General features: G+C 37.6%; 1 protein-coding gene across 1 annotated transcript; it reads left to right on the forward strand.

Moving 5' to 3' along the window:
• galnt16 (UDP-N-acetyl-alpha-D-galactosamine:polypeptide N-acetylgalactosaminyltransferase 16) lies at nt 1–24,857 on the forward strand. The gene is made up of 15 exons (XM_046856448.1): nt 1–563; nt 7,004–7,185; nt 8,064–8,162; nt 8,280–8,347; nt 10,830–10,895; nt 11,667–11,788; nt 16,406–16,493; nt 16,724–16,808; nt 17,346–17,449; nt 19,071–19,197; nt 19,294–19,386; nt 19,513–19,596; nt 19,725–19,848; nt 20,543–20,659; nt 23,543–24,857. The coding sequence occupies exons 1-15, from the start codon at nt 354–356 to the stop codon at nt 23,684–23,686; spliced, it is 1,713 nt and encodes a 570-aa protein (XP_046712404.1). The 5' UTR covers nt 1–353; the 3' UTR covers nt 23,687–24,857.
• The last annotated feature ends 1,367 nt before the right edge of the window (nt 24,858–26,224 follow it).

Consider the following 26,224-nt stretch of genomic DNA (forward strand, 5'->3'; position numbering starts at 1 on the left):
CCATAAGACTGATTCCTAAATAGGAACATTTTTAATACAAAGCATCCACGCCTTGTCCAGATAGAAACCGTCAGGACTGTAACTTGAGATGTAGCTCTTGTGTGTATTTAGCTGCTAATCGCTCTGAGAGTGTTAGAAGCACACAGGCGATTTAGATACTTCGGCGCTAGGACCGCGCTGCAGTTTGCAAAGGGGCACTACTCTCAATCAACGCTGAGGCTGGGAGGCTGCGTGCCGCACTTCAGCTCCTATAATAATACGAAGGAGAAGAAAAGCGCTTCCTCAGGAGCGGAGCCGATACGCACCGTGCCGTGCTGCAGCTCCGAGAGCTCAGCTCCTTATGGACACTCATCATGCGCAGGATTAGGGCCAACGCCATCGCCATCCTGACCGTCGCTTGGATCCTGGGCACCTTTTATTACCTGTGGCAGGACAACAAGCCGCGCACGGGTCCCTCTTCGGCGTCTCAGGCGCGCGCCGTGGGCGCCAGGAGCCGCGGGCCGAAACCCGCTGCCTCGGGGCGAGTGGACATCCGGCGAGAGGACAGGACTCTTCCTCTTATAGTAAGGGTCAAGTGGAGAGAGCGACCGGGCTTTACGTTACCGCATTGCTTTAATTAAACCGTGAGCTGCAATTTGTGTGTGTGTGTGTGTGTGTGTGTGTGTGTGTGTGTGTGTGTGTTGCATCTTGCTGATCACAATGCGAGCGACAATACACAGCTCGGGGTACGTCCATGCATCCCCCCAGAGACACCGGATAGATGTTGCACATATTAGAGCGCTGTAAAGCCTGCAAATGTGTAAGAGCCCTAATTAGAGATTATGACCGGTTTGCAAGTCCTGCATCTTTTCATATATATATATATATATATATATATATATATATATATATATATATATATATATATTTTTTTTTTTTTTAGGGCTGTCAAACGATTCAAATAGTTCAGCTGCGATTAAACGCATGGTTGTAATGAGTTAATTTGTTATTAATCGCAACTCAATCGCGCATTTTTATATTCTAAATGTACCTTAAATGACTACTTTTCAAGTTTTTAATACTCTAATAAACATGGGCATGGAGAAATACAGATGATTTATGCTAATGTATGTTTATTATTAGTGACACCAGACTCAACATAGAGCATGAAGACTAAATATTATTGTAAACGTTTTAAAGTGATTGTGGTGTTTTAATTTACGTAAATCATCAGGACACCAAAGGGAACTTTTGCTATGTTTCCACACGTACGGTTTTAATTGCCGGATGTGTGCATCATGGCGGATTTTGGTGATTGATTTGAGACTTGCCACATCAGTAAAACAAATTAAATTCAATTGGTAAAAAAAAAAAAAAATTGTATATAGAGGTGTATGTGTGTGTATATATGTATATGTATGTGTGTGTGTGTGTATATAACACAATTATTCCAATTCTCAATTGTGTTTTGCGTTGGTTTTAATTTTGCATCTTTTATATTTTTTATAAAAATGGTCAAACAGCAATGCATACTTCATTAATCGCACGTTAATAAAAATTAGTGTCGTTAAAAAGAATTTGCGTTAACACGTTAATTTTGACAGCTCTAATATATATACATACATATAAAATTGGGGCAGTTCCCATTGCTGTGCAGTCTCTAGACTGACCTAGTGCTAGAATAGAAATGCAGTCCTGGTGCTAGAAATGCTCCTCTGAGCTCTGCTCATGTATGTATAGTGATTTTCCAGCACAGAATCTGATCATAGTTATATTAGAGAAATCACCAGTCCAGTCAGCAAGCACCAAAGTTGAACATACACTTAACAGCTCAATTCTTAACAGTTTTAAAATGAAGACACCTTTGGATATACAGATCTGATACTGAGTTTACTGAGTATCCGTATCAGGGCTGATACGGTCTGGATCTATTGGGTCATCAGTCCACTAAAATATTCATTTCATGAGTGTAATAGAGGACTGCCACAACACAGATCTGACATGAAACCCACAATGATAGTTGTCTTACAGCCTGCTGCTGTTGCCCTTCTGAAATTTTGCATAACTTGATGCTTTATAGCGTGTTGGTTCAGTTGGTTACTGCGAGGATAGCAGTAGTGGATTGAACGCTAATATTGAAAAATGACTGAAAGGGAAATTGGTGCATCACTAAAATTGCTACTAAGATGCTCTTTAGTTTAAGTCAAGCAAACATTTGACATCTGGTTCGTTTATTTAAACTACATAAAAAATCCATCGAAAAAACTGAATAATATCTAATTGTAAAAACACACACCACCTGACGCACACATTTGGACATCGTTTCTTACAGCACTATGCGACTTTGTATCAACTCCATTGTAGTGCGTTTGTAATAACCAGATCCAGATTATTTGTATACAGTTTTTAATGAAGCTGATTGTGGTTTGAGATTAAGCCTTTTGCTTCAAAGGTTTTAGGAGCACTGATGTGTATATAACCATCCTTCAGCCTACGCTTGACAGTCAGGTGCCAAATTCATCAGGTGGACAAGAAGAAACAGTTTACCCCCATAAAAAGTTTACACAGACTATTTACTGACCTTTTATTTACACCTACATGCCCAGAAGGTGAGTAGCTTAAAGTTGTCCTAAAAGCAACAACAGTTCTGTGTTTAATGTTAATCATTTTATTCAGGAGGTCAATTTTTAGCGCATGCTGTAATTGTGCTCTACTGTCTCATGTGAGATGGAACTTGTTTTAGAAAACAGTGTCAGGAAACCTTAGAACAGATAAATAAATAAATAAATGTGCACATGGGCGGACAGTCTTGGACTGATATCTCATTCAGGAAATCATAGATGAGTTTGTTTTAAATCTCCGCCAACAAGAATAAATGGTTTTAAACAGAGTCGTTGCTCTGTCTATGTGTGAAAAGGAAACAGGGAGAGAGAAATTTCTGCTGAATCCTGTCTCGCTGCCACATCCTTGAGCTCCATAGCAACAGAGCAGCTTTCTCGCCACACCGTAAGATGCGTGCCATTGGGACTTAGTGTCCAAAGCTTGGCGTGACAAAAAAAATCTATTAGGCAAGCATATGCTTATGTGCGTTTACCTTTTATGTGTGCCAAGTACATTGCAATACAGTATATACCCTTTTAATTGCTACTATTTACTTGCGTGGATTCATTCCCCCAATATCACCCCCATGCTTGCTTTTTTGGTTCTAGAAGCTCTGTGTAGAATAAGTTTGCTCCAGCCATGAGGGTGGAATGGTGTAAAAAATTCATTCTATGATGCTCGAGAATAAAATTTGCTATATTGTAAATTAATTCAATAGGTCATTAGTGCTCACTAAGGTTCTAAGCTTATGAAGTCTTACTGGGTAAACTCTTACATTTATGTCAGAGTCACAAGCCATTTTTTTTCATTTATACAAAGAAGCTGCTGAGGAAGCACTGGAATTTTGATGGTTGCTGGGATTTGACAGCATTTTACAACCTTCCAATGAGAAGTCCAATGTCTTAACCACTGAGCACATTTGAGGCTCATCCCAAACATTTGACAGATAAAAGCACCTGATAACGCCATAGATGTACTGGTATATATTTTTGTGTACATTAAACACCATATAACACTGCAGTGGTCAATTTCTTTGTGATTATAGTCTACTGGAATATTTTTCAAATCAGATTTTCCCAGTAAGCCCTAAGCATTTTAAGCTCTTTTAAGCAAACCAGTGGTCTACAGAACAGAATTACAGATCAATGAAGGTAATACTATTGCATTTTGCTATTCTTTATTCACCATACAACTGTTAGCATCACAACCCCTACTTCAGAAAGGCTTTATGCATCCTAATTACAGGTTTTTGAGGGTGGATTGTATTCTTCGAGCTGTTGACTGATGGCGAGGTTAGTGTCCATGCTGTGCATCACCCGGTCTTGCCATGTGACTTCATCCTGAGCTGTGATCCAGATCAGCGTGTCATCTTGTTTAATAAGATATGTGTTCACGCGAGCCAAAACAGCACTTGTAGCGCACCATCCTCCCCTTTCTTTACCCTGCTGCTTTGATATTTGATCTGCCTTTTTAAATTTGGCACTGCATGCACTGCCCTTAAAATGAGATGAAATGGCCTTTTACTTACTATCCTTTACCAGCTGTGTGTTCTAAAGGACACACTTGTACGCTATCTGGTTTATGGCCTCTGGTTAACAGGACTGTCTTGGGCGATTGCCAGTCAAGAATTCATCCTTGTGCAAGAGCTTCCTTTCTGGTTTGCCTCGTAAACATCTTGCCCTCCAAGAAATTAATTGGATTTTCAATTTCAGTATAATTGGATGTTTTATTAGATTTGGGGTTCGTTGTTGAGTTTGGATAATTAGCAACCTTTTCCTACATGTTTTGGGGCAAACCATGACCTGGTTCCTGTTAAGGCTCCTGCATGCATATTCAGTTAATTGGTGCCAAATTCATTAATTTGATCACATTCAAATACTTGATTTTATTTTCTTAATTAGCTGTCTCTTTTCAACGCTTTGTTTGCATTCGAGCTGATTTAATACTGCTGCATGGAATCCATTGAGTAAGTTAAACTTATTAGACTTTTCATTTTTATTTTTGATAAAAGTTTTGATCAAGATATGTATTTCAGAAGGAATAATGGAGTAAAGCTAGAAGGCTGGAACTGGGATTATTTGCACTATAATTGATGAGGTGTAAAGGTTAAGCTTTTTTTCTCTGTATTGATCCTTAGATGTTTATACTGCATCAATCTATTAGAATGCATTTTATATACGGGGGCTACGGATCACATTTTCTTGGGAAATATTTCATCGTAGAATAAAAAATGACTTACAAAATTGAATAAGTTGCTCCAAAGCATGAATCTGGATTCTTAATGCTGGAAATAAATGTACAAAATCAGGGTTACTGAATACAATTATAGCACACAGAATATCCTCAATATAAAATATGAATTTGCCTGAGCTCTTTTTTCTGTCGAGCGTTATAAATTCAGGTGCAATCTAAATGTAACTCCGTATTCTTTTTGACTATCATAAGTCAGTCTAATCTGCACTCTGTCCCCGCATGGACGATTCATCTTCTGTCATTTTAAAGCTTCTCTCATATAAATCTCGTTTCAGAAATCTAAAGGACCCGGTGTTTTTTTTTTTTACCTGGATTAATTTACGTGAAAGTTGTCAGCAGAGTAAGTGCTTGCAGTCTGACCGTTCATCTATAATCTGGCAGAGCAGATGGTACACTGTATGGGCAGATGCATCTCATTATGGCTATTTTTGCACACATGCAGCATCACATATTTGCATGAACATTAAAGCCAAAGTCTGCATTTAGAACATTACAGCACTCGGCAAACCGATTAACGGTTTGTACACACATGCACAAGATACGGCACATTTAACTCCATACAGATGTGTTTTGCTGGAACTGATGTTGTCCTTGGTATCTTAGAAGAAAGATCAGAACAGGAGACAAAGGATCATTTATGTGTTTTAGTGATGCACAGATCAGATGCATAAACACTTCAAGCCCTTTTTGAATGTCTATTCGTTTGTAAATTTGGGGATTACGAGTAAACAGTATCGAATTCTTTTTTTCCCCCCTCAGTAATGGAAAGTGAGGTCATAGAGTTTGGAAACCTGCATGTAAGTAAAGCTTTTCCCGACAGATCGTTAATAACAGCGGACCGAAGAATGCTGCCTCTCTGTTTTTCTCCATCACTCTCTCTTGACTTTTACACACACCCTTTAATTCATGCTGATTTTTAAGCTGTCTTTTTATCTGACAGCTTATCATTCTTTCCTTCTACTCAACATTTAAACCTGGTGTCTATACTGATATCATTTTTATTGCTAAAATGCTCTCAACAGTCAAACATACACAGACTAATCATTATAAACCCAACTTAAAGGGTGTGTTTGAATGCATTCATGCATTCACTCCTAACACTTCTCCGACTCCTTTAGAATTGCGTAGAATTTTATGTCACACCATATGGTACAACACAGCTTGTAAAAATGTGAGGTTTAGAAATAAAACTCGTTTCGTTACGGCAGAGACTCTGAGACACATTTTACACAGACAGTTTGGGCTGTTAATGAGCACTTACTTGTGGCTGCTTTCGTCTTCATGCTGGTACAGATATCCATTTTTCAATGAAGAGTAAAATTAAAATGAGAATATAGGCATGAACTACATTACCCATAAATCAGCCATTTGCTTGGCACATTACCAAGTTACATGCCAATGATCAGTCATCAGTCACATCTCTTATTTGATGGGTGACAGGATTTTATGTTTTTGATATAGACAATGTGATGAGGATGGACAGGATTAGAAAACGAGTTTATTAGAGGGACAGCGCATGTAGGATGTTTTGGAGACAAGGTGAGGGAGGTGATATTGAGATGGTTTGGACAAGTGCAGAGGAGGGACATGGGGTATATCGGTAGGAGAATGCTGAGAATGGAGCCACCAGGAAGGAGGAGAACAGGAAGACCAAGGAGGAGGTTTATGGATGTGGTGACGGAAGACATGCAGGTAGTTGGGTTGAAAGAGGCAGATGTAGAGGACAGGGGGGTATGAAGACGGATGATCCGCTGTGGCGACCCCTAATGGGAGAAGCAAAAAGAAGAAGTATAGATTATATGTATTTATTGATGTAGGACAAGTAGAAGAACTGGAATAATCCTTACGTCACTTGTTATGTTTGCAATGTTTTAAGCTTAAATTAAATCTAATGTGAAAATAATAATAAGTCTTAGATTTCCCCCAATAATTGCCAGGTACAGTTTTCTCTTTGTAAGAGACCTTTAGAAATGGTTAGAAACCATACGCTGGTTAATAAGGTGTTGTAATGGCTTTTGGCATGTCCATGAGGAACAAGAAGTTGACAAGAGAGTTTAAAATCAGTATTAAATTGTAGCTACAGACTGGTCCTCTGTCTTCGTATCTTATCTCTTTTTTTTGTACTCTCTCCTTCTCTTTTCCTCCGTCATTCTCTGTCTTTGTGTTTTAGGTGACACATCCTCCACGGGCTGAGCAGCAGGCTCAGTTGTTCGGCAGCTTTGATGAAAAAGACTATTTAGCCAGTAAACAGCTGAAAGCAGGAGAGGATCCATACAAAGAGCATGCTTTCAACCTGCAGGAGAGTGACAGGCTCGGAAGTGAAAGGGCCATCAGAGACACACGACACTACAGGTAACCTACATGCACTCATATACACGCACACACACACTCACTCACTCACTCATGCACATCTAAGTGGCAAGACCGTGATCACATTTACACCACATTTACAGCATATCCGCACAAAAGGTTTTTGTCTGTGTTTTTTTGGCAAAGCTGTTTATCTGTTTGGCAGAGCTGAAATGTGAACGACATCATAAATATTCTAATTACCGTTAAGGAAACGTTTGCATTTAGAATAGTTTAAAAAATTCAAAATATATGATCCACAAAAAAAAAAAAAGAAAAGAAAAGAAAAAAAACCCTTAAAATTCCAAACATGTGACTCTGTTCTTCAGCAAGACAACAATCCAAAACAAGGGGCGGGACATTAAAAGGGATAGAAAAAAAGATACAGAACAGAAAAATAGAGAGGAAGCTGCAAGGGCTGAATATTACAACTGCCACACTTCATAGGCCGCTCAAACAGGCTAAACAAAGGTATTAAGGCAAATACATTCAGGAAGATTAATGCAAATAGCCTACCCATATAATATTATTGATATTGTATTAGTTATTAATTAGTGTATGTTTCACATATGTAACATTAGTTAATAAATAATGTATGCTTTATGCACGAATATTTTATATTGTCATACCTCTGACAAATTGAGGCTCTGACCAAAGGTTAATTGATATTAAAGCATACAGACAGGATGATATTTCAAAGTACATGAATGTGAACTAGAAAGAGAATAATTAAAAAAGGATATCATAGTGTGTATAGATGTGTGTTGAAAAGATTCCAGTTAAACACAGATGAGAGAATTGAGCTTGAGCAGTATCTGGGGCAAACAGAAACCATTAATGCAGCGTGTACTATCACATGCTTGCTCTCTTTATTCTTTCAGGTGTGCCTCTGTGACATTTGACCATGACCTGCCCTCTACCAGCATCATTATCACCTTCCACAACGAAGCTCGCTCCACCCTTTTGCGCACCATTAAAAGGTAATTCACACAGCCTACAAGCAATAAGGTCTAGTACTAGTAGAGCATGTTAGTAGGGTTACTTTCGTGGCTTTTTAACACACATACACACCGACTTTTGCTCTGTGTCTGCTTTAGTGTACTTATGAGAAGTCCACCCCATCTCATACAAGAAATTATTCTCGTGGATGACTTCAGCTCTGATCGTAAGTTCATTTCTTTTACACACACACACACACACACGCACATGCACATGGACATGGACACTCACAGATGGATATTCTAAAGTGATTACATTTTCTTCCTACACCTTCAGTATTATACTTTTATTTAATGGAATCCTAAATGGAGGAATGAATCTCATAGTGTTGAACCAGAATATGCAGCGCATCTAACTCTCTTGTATTCACTGAAAAGACAGTGAGGCTTCACCAAAGGCAGTGAGTGTGTAAGACCTTGGAAAGTATGTTTAGACCAACTTGCACAGATAAGAGTTGCAATGAATTTATCAGTGCAGCTGTGGGAATGCAGGAACATGTAGCACCCATCCAAATCTCCTGTTAGTCATGGAGAATAAAATAAGTTCAATCATCTGAGCTGAAGCGCTTGTGTAATTGTTTTCACATGGTATAAAAAGTGCTGTTATTAGGCTTGGAATCAACATTTTCTGTTTTATAGAGGCTTAACAAGCCTGATGATTTTCCTGTGTGTCACTTTCTCCACTAGTTATTCATCACACACTCCAACACATTGTATATAGGATGGATTCACTATTGCAGGTTTATATTGCAGCATAACAAGTACATATGCATGTAATTATGCATGTCTCATTGAGTGGGTGTTTGTTTATTCATATTCATTTTTCATATTTAGTTTGGCTTGCAAATGATCCAGAAAGCTGTTACTGCTCAAATAAGCTCCAAGCTGTGTGTGATAGTGAAAAATGATTTAAGAGAGCGATTTGATTTCAGGGAGAACATGCCTGAACATGACTGAACATAGGAAAAACTGCATATACACAAACCCTTATTTAATGCATGTTATCCAGCATCATCAGTCCAATAAGTTTTAATTATTTTGCAACTAAATAGTCTTTATAAAATCGAGATGGAATTTTTAAAATGTTTCAAATCCTTGATCAAAAGGGATTATTTTGTAGATTAAAAGGTGCCCTGTTAATTATAGAACTTTAATGAATAATTAAATAATAGACCCTTGTGAATCCGAAGGGCATTTGGAAGATGGGAGGGTTTCAAATCCTGTTAAGGGTACTCCTAATCCTGCAGCATGATCTTTATACTTGCCATAAGCCTACATGTGACTTGCACTGAGTTCTTCGGGCATCTCAACAGGCTTCGAGCTCAGGAATGTTGACAGAATTCCCACTTTCTTATACACCCTGCTTCCTTTTCCATTTCTGACTCAGTGTCTCTGTTTTATGTCAGTCTAGTTAATATATGTGATATCTTTTTGTCTGTGTTTAAAGGTTTCTTCTTTTCCCAGCCAGCCATCTTGGTTGAGCTTTTTGTGTTTGTGTCTATGTCTGGATATTCCATCTTTAACACACATTTTTCGGAATGGAAGAAAGTGCCTAGCTGTAGAAGGTGGACATCTATGCAAACAGAGCTGCTTGGTGCAAAACGTAGCAGTCAGGCTTTATGCAGCATCTGTCAGTTTTGCGAGAGTGTGCTCTTGACTTTTACCTTCATGGTGATCTATGGTGAATTCACTCCTCCCCCTCACCATCTGTCTGTTGTCCTCATTGTGTTAGGAGTGGTATTAAACACTTATCGACCCTCTCGCTTGCTCTGTCTCACTCGCAAAATACATACTGCCACACTTTACTGTAAAGGACAAGTGAAGACTGTCTTCTAATCAGGAGCCTGAAGGCAACTTTTGTTCACCTTCAAATCTCAAAGGCCATAGTCAAAGCCTAGTTTCTATGCTTAGGCCTTTTATACGATTATTTCAAGGGGACACAGTTAATTATCTGATAGCATGTTTGGCTCACGTTGCCAGAATGGCGAGTTTAAGTCATATCCCACTAGATGTATATGTCTGTAGGTTCTTCCTGTGCTTTTGGTTTTTTTTAAGGTACACTAGATTTGTGTATTTTTTTGTTAGTTGTTTTTAATCATTGTTATCTAGGTCAATTCACCAAAATTTCATCTTGATAGGTGGCTGTACACATATATGTTTCCTATGGCTTAGTACATTACAAGTTATTGATTTGTTCTATCATATCAGTAGCTGGAAACATTGATCTCATGTCTATCATGTGGTATATCACTGTGCTATTTTGGTATCATTTCTTTTTTTTTGGTCAGGCTTTTAGAACCAGTTACTGTAATTTAATGAGACAGCTGTTCTGTTATAATGCATGTTTCTAAAAACTGATTTCACGTTCATTAAACTGAATATGGAATCTGTTACAGCCATCTGAAGCTGTACATCTCGGGCTGCGTTTGTTTGATTAGTTGTTTATCTAGATGCTAAAAAAAGAAGAAAAAAAAAAGGACCACAAAATGCAACAAAATATGTTTTGGACCACCTAACACTTAGAACAGTAATTCATTTAAAGGTAGAACGCTTATATGAGTGCTTATATGTGTTGAGGGGGGGTAAGGCAGTAGTTTAAGGGTATTAACTCTGTGTGTTTCTGTGTAATCTCGTTTTTTTTTTTTTTAGCTGAGGACTGCCAGCTGCTTTCTCAGATCCCCAAAGTGCGCTGCCTGAGAAATGAACGGCGAGAGGGTGAGTGTTCAGAGCGTTCCACCTATCGACCTGAGAAGCGTATCCAACACCTATCCAGCATATAAAAAAACAAAAAACAAAACATCAGATGTAGTGAATTATGCCAGCTTAAAAGTATTCAAATAATGAGACTTTTAGGTGTTTTAAGTGTAGTGACATCCAGTTTTCAACAGTGAACATTTTGGCGTTTGCACCAGTAATGTAACTCTAAAACTCTAAATAATTCAAACTGTTAATCAGTGAATCTGAAATTCCGCCTGCAGGTCTGCATGTAAGGTGTCTCACCGTTAGACTTTAGTGCTTTCATTTCTTGAATATCATTATCAGTAGAAATGTAGAAGGACGTAACTGGATCTGTGTGCTTGGCCTTTCAGGCAGCTGGCATTTGGTGTACTGAGCCAAAAAAACCCTGACTGTTTGATGGAGTTAGCAAGAATGTACTGCGCTCCATCAGCCTGGAAGTGATAGGCGTTGGAATCTTTGCCTTCATTTTAACCCCTTAAACTCATGAATCCAGATTTACATTATTCACTTTCATAGATACCATTCCAATAGGTTTTTACTGTAATTGGTAAAGAATTCACAGGGCTAAACAATATGCTTTAAAATGAATAAATGAAAATAAGCTGAGCGTGTAAAGGGTTAAAGCTTCAATGTAAATTTTTGTCTTTGCGAATACAAAAGCACTTCTATATTTTTATATGGATGGAGCAGTACATGATTTATAAAAGAAGTGTCCTTTGATGAAATGCTGATTTGTGCACTGGGCAGGTTTGATCAGGTCTCGGGTGAAGGGAGCCGGCGCTGCTTCAGCTTCTATCCTCACCTTCCTGGACAGCCACTGTGAGGTGAACACAGACTGGCTCCAGCCAATGATCCAGAGAGTCAAAGAGGTGAGCACATACTTCGACAGACTTCAGTCGAAGCAAAGATTTTTTTTTCCCTCTAGGTTGTGTCTAAGGAATCGAAAATGTAGAAACTATGACACCCACTCACATGCTCACACACACACAAAGAGACACATGCACACAGGCACTGTCTTGTAACCGTGACAGATGATAGCTCTTTAACATTTTGTGTGTTAGGAGTCATGTATAATTCACAAATGGCCTCAGTCCAGTATGGCTTTCAGCAATACTTCCTGAAACCAGAGTGAGAGAGCGAGAGAGAGAGAGAGAGAGAGAGGAGTGCGAGAGAAAAAAGTGACAAAGTGTGTGTGAAAGATAGAAAGAGAGTGTGTGTGTGTGTATGTGTGTGTGAGTGAAAGAGAAGATAGAAATAGGGCAAGAGAGGGAGTATGTGTGAGTCAAAGAGAGAGAGAGAGAGAGAGAGAGAGAGAAAAAGGTGAGAGAGATGTGAGAGAGAGATTGGTCCTACAGCTGCTTCAGACAGTCTCTTGCGTTCCCCTCCTTTGTCAAAGTTAACTAAATCACCAGGCGGCTATTATCCACTCCGATCTTGTTCTCTAAGAGAAGAGCTCTAATGCAATACATTCAAGATATCCTTTCTCTTTTTTCTCGGCACATCTCAATAGCAATTCCTTTCTTTTGATAAATCATCTAATATCCCCCCCCCTGCAGTTACACCGTCTCTTCAATAAACGAAGGAGAATCTGCTCTTATCTTATATTGCTGCACTTCATTCTGTGACCTCATACAGATTTGTAGCTGTAGTCAGTGTAGGACCAGAAATCAGGGCACACACACACGACTGTGCATAGCTCCTTGTTTGTGTATAGTATAGTTTGAATACGTGCTGACCGTGTGCAGGCCTGCTTTAGGGATAATGAGCATTAAATCCGGGTGAATGGTATCGTCACACGTGTGTTGAAGTGCTGATGATCTGTTGAGCTTATTCTGATTAATCCAATCATTGTAAATCAGCTGCAGGCCAGGCCTGGGAAGAATTCACGTGGCTCTGAACCACATGAAAGTTAATGATCTGTACTGAAAGACATGCTTTCCAACACACACACACCGAGTCTGTCATCAGAGCTGTTAACATCCAGTCAGATTGTTAACTAATATCTCTACACACATAGTTAAGTAGAGAGAATGCGATAACAATGTGTGGTAGTTAGAGCAACTACCATGAGAAAGGAAAAAATCCTGTTGAAAAGTGGAAAATGTTATTAATACTGAAATACAGAGCATGCGAGGGAGAGAAAGGGAGATAGCTATACAGCAAGAAAGCCTACTTTCGGTAAAAAAAAAAAAAGTTTTTCAAACTAATCTCTTGTCTGCAGCTGCATGAATACCAAAGACTTTTCCCTGGACTGAGGGGAAAAAACAAAATGCTGTTGTTTGTTGTTTAATACTAGAAGTCTAAGAAGACTGTCATGTCAGGCGAAAATTCATGATAGCAGAGGTGGATGCAAGTGCAGAGGTTGAATATTTAATATATTATCATACATATTATATAATAACAGGCAAAAGGTCATTAAACCTGAAAACCTTTAACAGACTATGGTTGAACTAACTAGCATGTGAAATGAGAAACCGTGAAACATGAACAATAAACAAAACGACTCTGTAATCTCAGCTAAACTGGACGAGTTAGTTTGCGGATACAAAACCTCAAACAAAGACGTAAATTAATGTGAGTGAATAGAACAACACGTAAACACAAGGACCTACAGCAAGACAGGGGTGGAGTCATGACATGAATGAACCAAACACATACACAGGTCACAACCGTGAATATGTTTACATAAACAGGGTAGTAAGTAATCACGCTACGCACTACCGCAACACCAGGCTTTTATTTTATGCTGATTTATTAAAACCTGTGGAAAGCCACAAAACAGCACATTTTAATACATATATAATTTGTGAGACTTCTAACCAGAGATCCGAATACAAGGTGGTGTCGATGCAAATCCATTCATTTTTACCTACGGTGCCATTTCCTTCGAATAAAATGCATGTATTACCATACCATTACCATTATTTAAAAAATATTTTTAAATAATGCCTTTGCTGCAGTAAAGTTAGTTTTAAGTTTACTTAATGCCTCCAGGCATTTGTTTTATGTACATACTGGGCATTTAACAGCTTGTGAAGGAGTCTCGCCACATTTAAATCATTCTTAGACTGTTTCATTATTTTCCGGGAGTCTCTAAGCGGCAATGATTTTAAAAACAAGAAGCAGATAAAAAATCTTAGCTTAGTTTTTGTCAATCAATCACAACCCAAGTATTATCCAGACTAACTGTTTTTGTTACTTGGCATCTTTGCAAATCAGGCTATAACTCTGTTTAATTCATTTTTGTTGTTGTGTTTCTAACATAGTGGAAACATCCAAAACTGCTTTTGTCTGAATCTTAGTTTGTAGGAAGGGCAAACAGACCCAGGGAGATCACATCTTTTTTCATGTCTGTGTATCATTTTTACTGTAACTATCAATAAATTTGCATCTTTAAGTAACAGGATTTCTGTATCATTCTCTGTAATAAAGATTCACTTGACCATTGTAATTGCACGGACAATACAGAGTGTAGTAGACAGTGAATAATTTGAGAAATGCATGAACATTTCTTTAAACAAAAAGCGGCTAGAATATAATGACAACCTTTAAGAGAGAAAGGAGAGGTGAGCTTCTTTTCCCTTTTTTTTCAGAAAATTTGTTCTTCATTAATACGATGTAAATCATTATTGCTTGCTGTTATGGTGCAGTTTTTGTTCCTGTGCTGCATTATCCTCATCCACTAAGCGGAGTTCAACAGGTTCAGGCCTCTTAAATAGAACTAGAGCTTTAATTGAAAACACTTGTTGCCTTCATTGTCTCTTGTGTATATACAGTACATTAACATGCCATGCACAGTTATACCATCTATAATTAATATTTAAAACTGTGTAATTTTGAATTTTTATGAATTAGATTAAGTACGTATATACAAATTTTAAACCCTTTAACCAAATGTTAGTACAAATATTGTTATTATGCATTACGTGTTCTGTAGGTTTATGTTAATTCTTTCATCTTCAGTAACTGTTTTATTCTGGTCTATCATGGTCAGTATTTATACAGGAAATATACCCTGGATGGGATGTTAGTCCTTCACTGGGCACATTTAATTTTCTATATTTTAATTACATTTATTGTTACAAGGCTCACTGCAAATCAGTTATCCTGGCTAATCATTTGTACTCTAATGATAGAACATCTCCATGTTATCCATTAGAATAGTCTTTTGCTCCATTCCGTGGGTCACAGAGTCTGGCTGAATTGCTTGATGATGATGTTTCTGTAGTAGAAACATCTGTGTGTAGAAGTTTCTCTATATTGGATTTTATGGCTTTCACAGTCAATAGATCTTAACCCAAATGCACATTATGGGGTTATTCTGGGGCATACTTTTAGGCCACGTTCTCCATTATCAACATCAAAGCACCAGAGAATATCTTTTGGTGTTTCTCTCTAGTACAGTTCCTGAGAATCTGTGGCAACAAAAATTGAATGCATATTGGCAGTGTAGGGTAGCTTATCAATTTACTTAGACATAGTATTTTGTTTTTACATCTGTCACCCAGATGTAGAACTTTCTTTCAAGTTCAGATGGTTGGTACACCAAACATTCAGGACCATGGACAGATCAAGACGGGACCAATGTCCTAAAGCACTAAATTGGTGGATAGCCTTAAAAAAGTTTTTAACAAGCAAAGAGATGTCTACTTGGTGAGCTATTACCAAGCTGTGTCTAGCTGAAATGCATGACAAATACATTAACAGCATTCCCTTCTCTCATCTTTGAATCCTTCCAGCAAGGCTGTTAGTAATGAAGGTTTACAAGTTAAACCCTAGTGCTTTAAAATGTAGAAATTCCCACAGACTAACCTGTTTATTTTTCACCAGTGTGATGAATGTAATGTCCTTGAGAAGGATCTTAAACAATTGCAAATCTATTGCTTTTGGATACATTATCTCTACTTGGTTTTTAAACAGAGCAAAAAGGTAAATGTTGTCAATTTTCTTCAATGCATGAATTTGAACAACTGATGTTTAATTAATCAAGACTTCCAGGAGCTTTACATGTAAAATTAATTCTGACCAGTTCACTTGATACATATTGGTTTGAGATAATGCTTGGATCTTGCCACATTGAAAGTGAATCCAACCAGATACTGAACATGCAATATTTCTTGCGATTTTGGCTATAATTCATTTCATTAATCCCAGAAGGCAAAAGCAATATCTCCCACTTAATCTAAATACAAAATGTGAGTGACAGCTTGTAGTACATTTTTGTAAAGATGGCAGGCGATAAAGCCGAAGCATCTTAAGAGCTTATTCACAAATGCTGGGAAGGCCTCACACCAGATATTGTCAGTGATCTGAACAGATTTACAACCACCCAAAGGGATTAGAAAAGAGGAATTACAGCTCATGCTACCCTTATAATGTACTTAGAAATCTAGCTAATGTCTAACCTGTTTGTACAGTTTTGTCATGGTTAACCACGTGGTTTGGAAGGTGTTTGTGGATTACTGACTCTTTCTGCATCCTCTCAGGACCATACTCGAGTTGTCAGCCCCATCATTGACGTGATCAGCCTGGACAACTTTGCTTACCTGGCTGCCTCCGCTGACCTCAGAGGGGGTGAGGATTTATAATCTTAATACACATTAATACTCCTAATCACATTGTTATGCATGGAATATGTATCTGGAAAAGGAATAATAGAAAAACACTACTGCAATTATTTTCTTAGTCAGATCTATTTCTAATGTCCATAGGTTGTTTTTATTTAATAGGTTAATAATTAAGAGTTATAAAAATGGTTAAAGCCTAAACTAATCTTGCTTTCTCTCTCTCCCTCTCGTATACAGGGTTTGACTGGAGCTTACATTTTAAATGGGAGCAGATTCCTATTGAGCAGAAAATGGCCCGAACTGATCCAACTCAGCCAATCAGGTGAATTACAATCTGGTATACTACAGCTAAATAGCTAAAATAAAATTTTTTACCCAGATTCTTAGATTTACATCATACAGATTATTTTGATTTATTGTGACTAACAACATAAATGGTTTTTATAAAAAGTAGTAAAGAGAGGCAATAAAGTGTCCATACATTTTCTGTTCCATAGAAAGTATCAAATAGGAATCAAATAGCAATAAATAATAATTAAAATAATAATTAAAATAAATTATTTATATATATATATATATATATATATATATATATATATATATATATATATATATATATATATATATATATAATGATGAAATGTATTGTTAATAAAATATAAATAATATAAATACAATTTCTGTCTCACATTTCAAAGGACAACCAAACAGATCCTTGAACAGAGGAAAGGAAATTCTTAAATTTTGCTTTGTCCAACAAAAAGTCCCAGCTTCCGATTTATGCTTGTTTGAAAACAATAAAACAATTATTTTTTAAATAATTTTTTCTTTTTTCATATGCATGTCTTTACTTCTTTAGGACTCCAGTGATCGCAGGTGGGATCTTTGTTATGGACAAGAGTTGGTTCAATCACCTGGGCCAATACGACACTCACATGGACATCTGGGGCGGTGAAAACTTCGGTGAGTTCATTGAATTCTGCGCCGTGTAAATAAGAAATCCACAGTGTCTGCTGGGTGATCACAAGTATGTAAGCTCAACCTGTTGTTTAGTCAGGGCATGTCAATAGTAATGATCAGTGTCCAGAGCATAACCAAGGAGAAAGCATTAAATAGAGATAATCTATATTTAGAAATCAGGAAAAGGGAAAAGGACACGGGTCAAAGCCAGAGAACTGTGAATATGGAAGCTTGCAAACAAACAAATTACACAAATGCATGAAAAGGCTTCACCGTGTGAGATATAAACAGTACATAAAGACAGACTAATGTAAACCAGCACACAAGAAGCAAACCAGTGGCAGGGCAGAAACAGAAGAAAAAACACATAATAATACAGTATATTCAATCATGGAATCAGCAATTGTTACACTGAAAGGGGAATTTGTTACATTTGCTTTGAAGAAAATCTATAGGCTTTATAATATTACAGAAATAATACTTAAGTTTGTAATGCGGTTTTATAAATTGCCACCAGACCTTTCGACTATACTAGTACTTAGGAAGAGTTTTTACCTTTTTGTCCTTGTGTTCACAGAAGGCATTGCATGGAGTACAATATTAGGACCAAAGTGTTTTTGAGAATCTCAAAAACCTTAAAAGCACCAAGACAATTTCCGTTTCTGACTGTTGTACTTATATCTGATGACTTAGATCTGATTTTTTGTATCAGTATTGGAAGTGCTTTCATACATTTATTTTTTTACTACCATATCTCTGCATCTGTTTTGGAATAGAGGTACATCTGGAGAAGGTGTGTCAGTTCTGCGTGACAATATATCTCTGGGGATATTTCAATTTTCGTTCCACCATCAAGCTGATATTAAATTTATTGAAACACAGTCGTAAAATATGCAACTGTTCCAGAATTGTGCCAGAATGGGATAAAGATTGGAAATGTGTGTGTGTGTGTGTGTGTGTGTGTGTGTGTGTGTGTGTGTGTGTGTGTGTGTGTGTGTGTGTGTGTGTGTGTGTGTGTGTGTGTGTGTGTAGGAGACCTCTGCTGGCTGAATCTCAATAAAAAAAGATACATTCCCTTCTAAATCCCTTGTGATTAACTGAAGCGCTTCAACTCCCAGAACCAATTGCTAGATCCAGATTTAAAATCCTCTGTGCATTTCTTGTAACTGCATTTGCTCGTTGGTCAAAAGTATTGGGACACCTGCGTTTTCCAGCCATATGTGGTTCCAAACCTTTTAGCACAGAGTTGGGGGGACACAATTGTATAGGGTATTTCTGGATGTGGTCGCATTCTGGTTTCTTTTACCTTGAACCAGGAGACCCAAACTTGTTCTGTGCACAAAGCAAGTTCCATGAAGGTTTGTTTTACATACAGTACGCTGGAGTGAAAGATCTTGAGTGGCCTGCTATAGAGCTGCTATTTGTGAAATAGGATGTTCAGAAAGCACATACAAATTTAATGTGTCCACAAACATTTGTCCGTTGAGTGTAGCTCTTTTCATTTGATTGTAATTACCAAATAATTTAAATGAATAACGAAATAATATGCACAGGTAGCAGTTTACTTTAACATTCCTGATTCCTGGACTTGATCACATTTCCTCTCTCACTGGATCTTATATAGAGCTGTCATTCCGGGTATGGATGTGTGGAGGCACTCTGGAAATTTTACCCTGCAGTCGCGTCGGCCATGTTTTCAGGAAACGACACCCTTACGACTTCCCAGAAGGCAACGCTCTCACATATATCAAGTCAGTTCACTCTCTTAATCCAATTTACAGTGGGACGATGTACAGCAAAAAAGCGTTTCAGTGTTAAATTCTTACATGTGGCTTGGTGTGTGTTAGGAATACACGGCGAGCTGCAGAAGTGTGGATGGATGACTATAAGCAGTACTATTATGCTGCAAGACCTTCTGCTCAAGGAAAGTCCTTTGGAAGGTCAGGCATCTTTATATTTCACTTTTGAAGCGAAGCACAGTTAGTCAATGCTGTTTAATGTATATGGATTGTTTTGCTTTGAAATAAAATAGTCTGCTTTGTCGAATTTTCCGCATTTCATTGCAGTATTGCTGAGCGACTGGATCTGAGACGGAGGCTGAACTGTAACTCTTTCCGCTGGTATCTGGAGAATGTGTATCCTGAGCTCAAGTCAGTCTTAAGTACCTGTGCATGTGCAGCCTATTAAAGGCTGATATTTGATTATATTTAGTAGTTTAGTAGATCAGTGCGATCACATGTGCAGTTTTTATAAAAGTTTGTCATATTGTGTTTGTCAGGATTCCAGAGCAAAAGGGGACGTATAGTCTGCTGAAACAGGGTGGACTCTGCCTTGAAAGCTACAACAGAGACAGTCTGGGTCTTGCAGAGTGCAAGAGCAGCTCAAGTATACCTGCCTCACAGGTATGTGTGCGTGTGTGTATAAAAAGAGTTTTAGGTGCAAGGATAGAGCATGGGTATCTTTTCATATGTTTTATTTATATATATATATATATATATATATATATATATATATATATATATATATATATATATATATATATATACTTTTTCAGTTTACAGGGATATTTTGTTCTATAAAAAAAATTTTTTTAACTCAGGACAATTGTGTGAGCTACAACATTCTGCAAAATGTTTGTGGACACATAACCATCAAACCCATACGCACTTTTTGAAGATCCTATTATAGATTAAGTTCCTCCATTGCTGTAATTATAAGAAGAATAATAATATCTGCCAATCTTCTGATGAAGGCTACTAGATTTGACCTATTGGCCCATTGTATATTATTGAAATCAGGCAACCCCAGTTTTGACTGACCACGTCTTCATTGGCCTTTTGTTGCACACAGGGACATTGTCATGCTGAAACATGTTTGACCCATTTACTTCCAGCAAATTTACTTCCAGGAGATTATAATACTGGAGCATACAAAGACATTTTTTTTTTTTTTTGAAAATTGTCTGCTTGGCTACAGTTTAGAAAGAACCACAAATGGCTGTGATGGTCAGGTGTCTACAAACCTGCCCATGCACTGTATCTGAAGAGATTCATTGTATTTACACCTTCTCTGTCTCTTCATCTTGTTTTGGTACAGAAATGGATGCTGGTTGAGCCTCAAATCCGCCAACATGACTTGTGCTTGACTATCACAGCATATTCCTCAGGGTCAAAGGTCAGGCTGGAGCCCTGTAGCCCTAAAGAGTCCAGACAGGTGAGCACATAAGCACCAGGGGCACTGCCCTGAGTGTCGATGGCAAAAGTAACTTGACTTATTCAGACCCTGTGAATGTAAATGCTTAATTTTTTTTAAATATCACTTTTTGGCAAGCAATCTTAGGTTGAGATTGTTTTAAGCGAGTCTGTTTGCCTGTTTCTCCATTGTTATTCTTTTAGATCCAGCTGTTCTTCTATTCCAAAAGAATGCATCACATGTTTCACAGAGTAGTTTACGTTTATATCACTTTCTTTTAATTAGTTTTGTCATAAACACATCTGCAATAGAAGCTTTCAGCAAAAAAGTAGAACTTGAGTCAACACACACAAAGGAGGTCTGTGTTGCCAAGCAACTCTGCATCCTTGAAAGAAATAATAGTTTGTATTGTCATTACCCGTATTCCATCTGGGGACGTTTTCACTCCCCTTTCCTATGTGTTTGGCGTACATTTTAAAAGCTTAACGAATGGTGCGGTTTTGTAGCCTGACTGTTGTTTGTATTCAACTGAATGTGTGAAAGATGGAATGTATCTTGTACATATTAATGTCGTGTTTTTGCAGAACAGTTAGCATCTCATGTTGCAAATCAGTAACAAATAATTTCAGCGATCCTCTTGCATCTTTGACCATCAATCATAGAGGGTTATGATCTCATTTCAGCCCAGCTGGACCTGGAGCTGATCCAAGCTTGATTTATGTCATTAAATTTGGAGCTAAGCATAGACCATGTGTGTGTGTGTGTGTGTGTGTGTGTGTGTGTGTGTGTGTGTGTGTGTGTGTGTGTTCGCAGGTTCATATCTGTGGCCTGTAATTTCAATGAAATTCGATGGTTATATCTTGTGCTCATTACTGATCAGTGGTTTATGGATGAATACACGTGGATTCTAGTTCTTTGTTAGGATTTATCGTTGTATGCTGCATGCTGTGAGAGGGTGCAGGATGTGTATAACATGTTTGGTTATGATGCAATATTGTGGTGTTTTGATACAATACAAACAGTATCAAAAGACCAGGCAATGTTTTATCATCAACGAGCAGTTTCAGTGGACCTGTGCCCACTATAGCATCCGATTCCTCATCTGACATTCCTGACAAGAATGAAACCTGATGTGGTTTTCTGCCCTGGTTGCCTACCTTCCTTAAGATAAAGCATTCTAAAATGCTTTTTCTGCACACCGTGGTTGTAAATGGTAGTTATTTAAATGATCGTAGCCAGTTGAAAACAGTCTCTTTTCACCTTTGGAGGTGCCACTCATTTGATGTTTTTAGTTTTTCCTGTCATTCTATTTCATTTCGATGGAATGCTGAGTGTAAAAACAAATGACCTATTAATTAATAATCTGCATTAAATCAGTAAAGCCAGAAATCCTGTCCCAAGTATGATAACCTAAACAGAAAACTAAACCTACATGACTGAAACACAGGGTTACAGTAAAACCTGAGGTAAAAAAATGAAATGTTGTAAAAAATATGTATCTTTTCAACACACATGATCAAAACTCCTACAGTGTAGCCTTATAAAAAATAATCATATCCCTTTTATTAGTAGTTATAGAAATAAATAGCAGAGGGAAATATATGTCTTCTTGTAAGGTTTCCAAAAATAGTTCAACAGTTCAGTTATTGGTTTTCGCACAAGAACCTTTGTGCAATCATCACTCAGTTTCACATCATTAGCTGCTGTATTTCTTCATGCTAATAATTCTCAACTTATCTGCTAGAACCTCATCCATCACTCCTCAGCTCATTGCAGATCTCTCGCCCTCTGTCTCTAGCCTGACACATTCCTGTGCTGTGAATCTGTGAATGATTACTTTACACTTCACAGTGACGAAAAAATCGAAGGTTTAAGGCTTACTTGAAACTTTATTTAAGCAAAGATTGTGCCTTGTTTTGAGAGGTTTGAGAGAGTCAGCCTTAAAGCTGGGAAATAAAGACAATGTTTTTGAGGACACCTGTAGAAAGTACTGTACTGATACATTTTTACCAACAATGTCAATGTATCCTCTAAACCTATTCTTCCTCTAAATAACTTCTAGAAAGCAACAGCCTATCATGTTTGTGTATTTAGTATTCTTAAATGTAGAGTGTTTACTTTGTGCTTTCCACCATACAAATATGTGTTTGGCTCAACATTCATCATTCTTTATTTGTATATATCCAAGCTACAGTGCAGAAATCCTTGACTCTCTAAATGCATGTTTATGTCAGCCTTTTGCATCAGTATTCCAGGAGGGGGAAAAAATTTACTTTTAAACACACAGAACTGAACTGCAGAAGAATTGAGGAAAAACAACCTGCCAAATGTTCTTCTATAACTGCACCTAAGAAGAGAATGTAAATGTTTACAATGCAAAGGCATACATTATGCCTTGATTTCATATACCATATACTTCTATACCATCCCCCACTTTTCATAAATAGAAATACATTTTTTAATTATTTTTTAATAGATCCAAAGGTCTGTCAAGGTGTCACCAAGCAGCAGGTTTAAGAGGGTTCGCGAGTCGGTGTTATTAGTAATTAAAAGCGCGTTCTTCCTTTTTTAGGCAATCGTGTTTTCACAGAATCATCATTTCATTCAGCTCTCTGATTACACAGCTCGCTTTAATTCTGGATCTCCACAGAGTTCATTACTCAGCCTAACCAAAACCTGCTGCTTCACCGAGCTGCCAAGAAGCGCACACACACATACACACTCGCACACTCTTGTATGCACAGGATATTACAGCATTTATAAATTCTACTTGGGTGATTGCAGTAACAGGAAAGCTGTAAAATTACAAATTGCTGTGAATGTATGTCATTTTCCAGCTTTGTGTAAAGACTTTTAATTTCTGGGTTATTATAATGACTGTCTTTTTGTTTTTCTGTCCAACAGAGATGGAAGCCCAGAGGTCCGGCACTGCAGCACTTGGTCAGCGGATTGTGTTTGGACAGCCAGTCCCCAGCAGGCCCGCCAGTTATTGCACAGTGCCGCCCTCAGATGGCCAGCCAATCCTGGGAGCCTCAGCTGGTCACCTGACATTTTAGATGACGGCGAGAAGAAGAGCGAGGAAAAAGGAGTTTAGGAGGGTTGCAGAAGCTGTCGTGCTTTAGGGCCAAGAAGAACATGTCTGCACGCTGTTTTATTTTTGTTGAGATGTGCTGCTTTAAGACAAGTCCACCATGTCCATGTAAAAAAAAAAAAAAAACACTTTAGCACCTTTACATACTTTACATCCTTTTATTCTTTTACCTCTGATATTCAGTTATAGGCCAGAACTAGAAAACAAATACTGCAGTCTCATATAGAGTTTTATCTTTGCAGGCTTCATCCGATTCTTCATATTTGGTTCTGGTCAAGGTTTACAACATTATGAGATTGTTCAGGGTTTACAGGAGATGGTTGTATTAATTTTTAGGTTTATTTTTCCTGTTGTGTTGCTTAAGGACTCCAAAGGGACAGATTAATTATGTATTTTTATGCCTTTAAATGCCTCTGAGAACAGCCCCCTTCTGTATATAATAGCACTCCCACATATAGATGATTTCCTAAAGCTTATTATTAAAGTCTGTGTTTCTCTTAAAGCAGTATTATTAAATGTTTATCCATTCAGATCAGGAAAGTCGTAGATAAATGGATAAAAATACAAAGCATCAAATGTTTGTTTGGATCTTTTTTTTTAGGCACCAGACAAGTTTACATATGACATCTATGCTTCTAGCAATTTTGAAAGAAAAAGAAAACTTCACCAAGCTTTTCTGGTCCAGCAGGTTGTATCATTGATGCATTGTGATCTTTGATCTATGGTCAGTGTAAACAGATGTTTACAGGATACCCGAACTGCTGAAAGTAACAAAGGAAAGAAACCGTTGCAGAGGTCAACCTTTATCCAAGAGTGGACACACGAATGTAGCAGAATTTGAAAGTAAAGTAAGAAACATCTGAGCAAACAACTTCATTTAGTTTAATGTTTGATAACCTGCAAATCCTATTTCCATGATTTACGATTCTGCATGGTACTGTGAGGCACCGCAAACAGATATTTGTGATGTCACATCCAAAGACCCTGTTTTTGTTTACATGTGTTTACCAGTTGTGTAAATATTTAAACCTATATTGTTTTGCAATCATGAGCAAAATGAGCATTCTTGTAAATTAAAAAATAAAGTCTTTAGCCCAGAAAATATTAATAAATTTTATTCATCCTGTAGAGGTCTAACAATTATTGTTCATTATTTAAAATCAAAATTCTATCTATCTATCTATCTATCTATCTATCTATCTATCTATCTATCTATCTATCTATCTATCTATCTATCTATCTATCTATCTATCTATCATTGTAATAATGTATTATGGAATGTATATCTTCAGCCACAAGCTGACTTGTGAATTTGAATAAGCATGTTACCCCTAGATATAGATATATGGATACCAAAACTCTGTTTTGTTTAGTATTTAGTTAATGGTAGTTTTTATAATTAAAAATTATAGTTGTTTTTTTCCAGAATTTGCTCCTCGTTTTATATATTTAGTGCAGTTCGATATTTGGCCACTGGGGGGAAAGCTTTCATCAAAAATAGAAGATTAATTGTATTTAGTCTGAACTTCATCAGTCACATCAGCAGTCGGATTTTTTGCTGCACCATTTTTAAAATACATATGAAACACTTCAGCACGGTGTGTCAAACTACAATCGCAGATACAGTATACGCATGGGGTTCTAAACATTTAAAATTAACGTCAGAAATATCTGATGCTATGTCTGCTTTCAAATTCATTCATGATATGAACTTTACCACTTTTTCTAATCTTCTTCTCAACCCCCCTAGTCCATCTCTTCTCTCAGAATTTTTACAATATGCCCAGTAATCCCGTAATTGTTCTAAAAAAAAGAAAAAGCGTCCCTTAATACTGGCACGTTGCCACAGCTGACTGTTGACACATTGGTATTTAAAGGTCACCTCAGAGGTTGTTGTGACCTATGGATCAAATGCACCTCGGGCTCATTTGGTGTCTGTTTGAGTCTCAAATGCAAGACACAGGGCTAAATTTGGAATACTGCTGTCTCTCTCCAAAGCAATATGCAGGTGTTTACTGATGGGGAACATAAAAATTTAAAGCTGAAGCTGAAACATTAGGAAAGCCACTGAGATGGAGTGAGAGAGAAACAGATCAGCACGACTAAAACAGCAGACTACAGCTGGACTTCAGCAGCTACGCAAAATCAGCACGTGTACTAAAAATACATTACATTACATTACAACATTACAGTGCTGGTGTCAAACGTTTATATTTGCATATGGGAACACAGCAAATGAACTCGGGCCTCTTCAAAGTGTCCCACATGCAAACAAAGCTTTGTTGGTGGCCTGGGTATGGTTCATTTCAGGTTTCATTTTGTGGTCCACTTGATTTGTGGATTGTGAAAACAAAGTGATCTCAATTTACTTCACACTTTTTTGCTTTATATGTAAAGAACTTTAGAGCTGCTGAATATACATAGGTCCTCCAGTGTCCCGTCACCTACTGTAACAGAAAAACAACTCAGATGGAGTCATGTGGTTCTTCAACATG

This window comes from Silurus meridionalis, chromosome 8, assembly GCF_014805685.1.
Source record: "Silurus meridionalis isolate SWU-2019-XX chromosome 8, ASM1480568v1, whole genome shotgun sequence".
In the NCBI taxonomy this organism is placed as follows: domain Eukaryota; kingdom Metazoa; phylum Chordata; class Actinopteri; order Siluriformes; family Siluridae; genus Silurus; species Silurus meridionalis.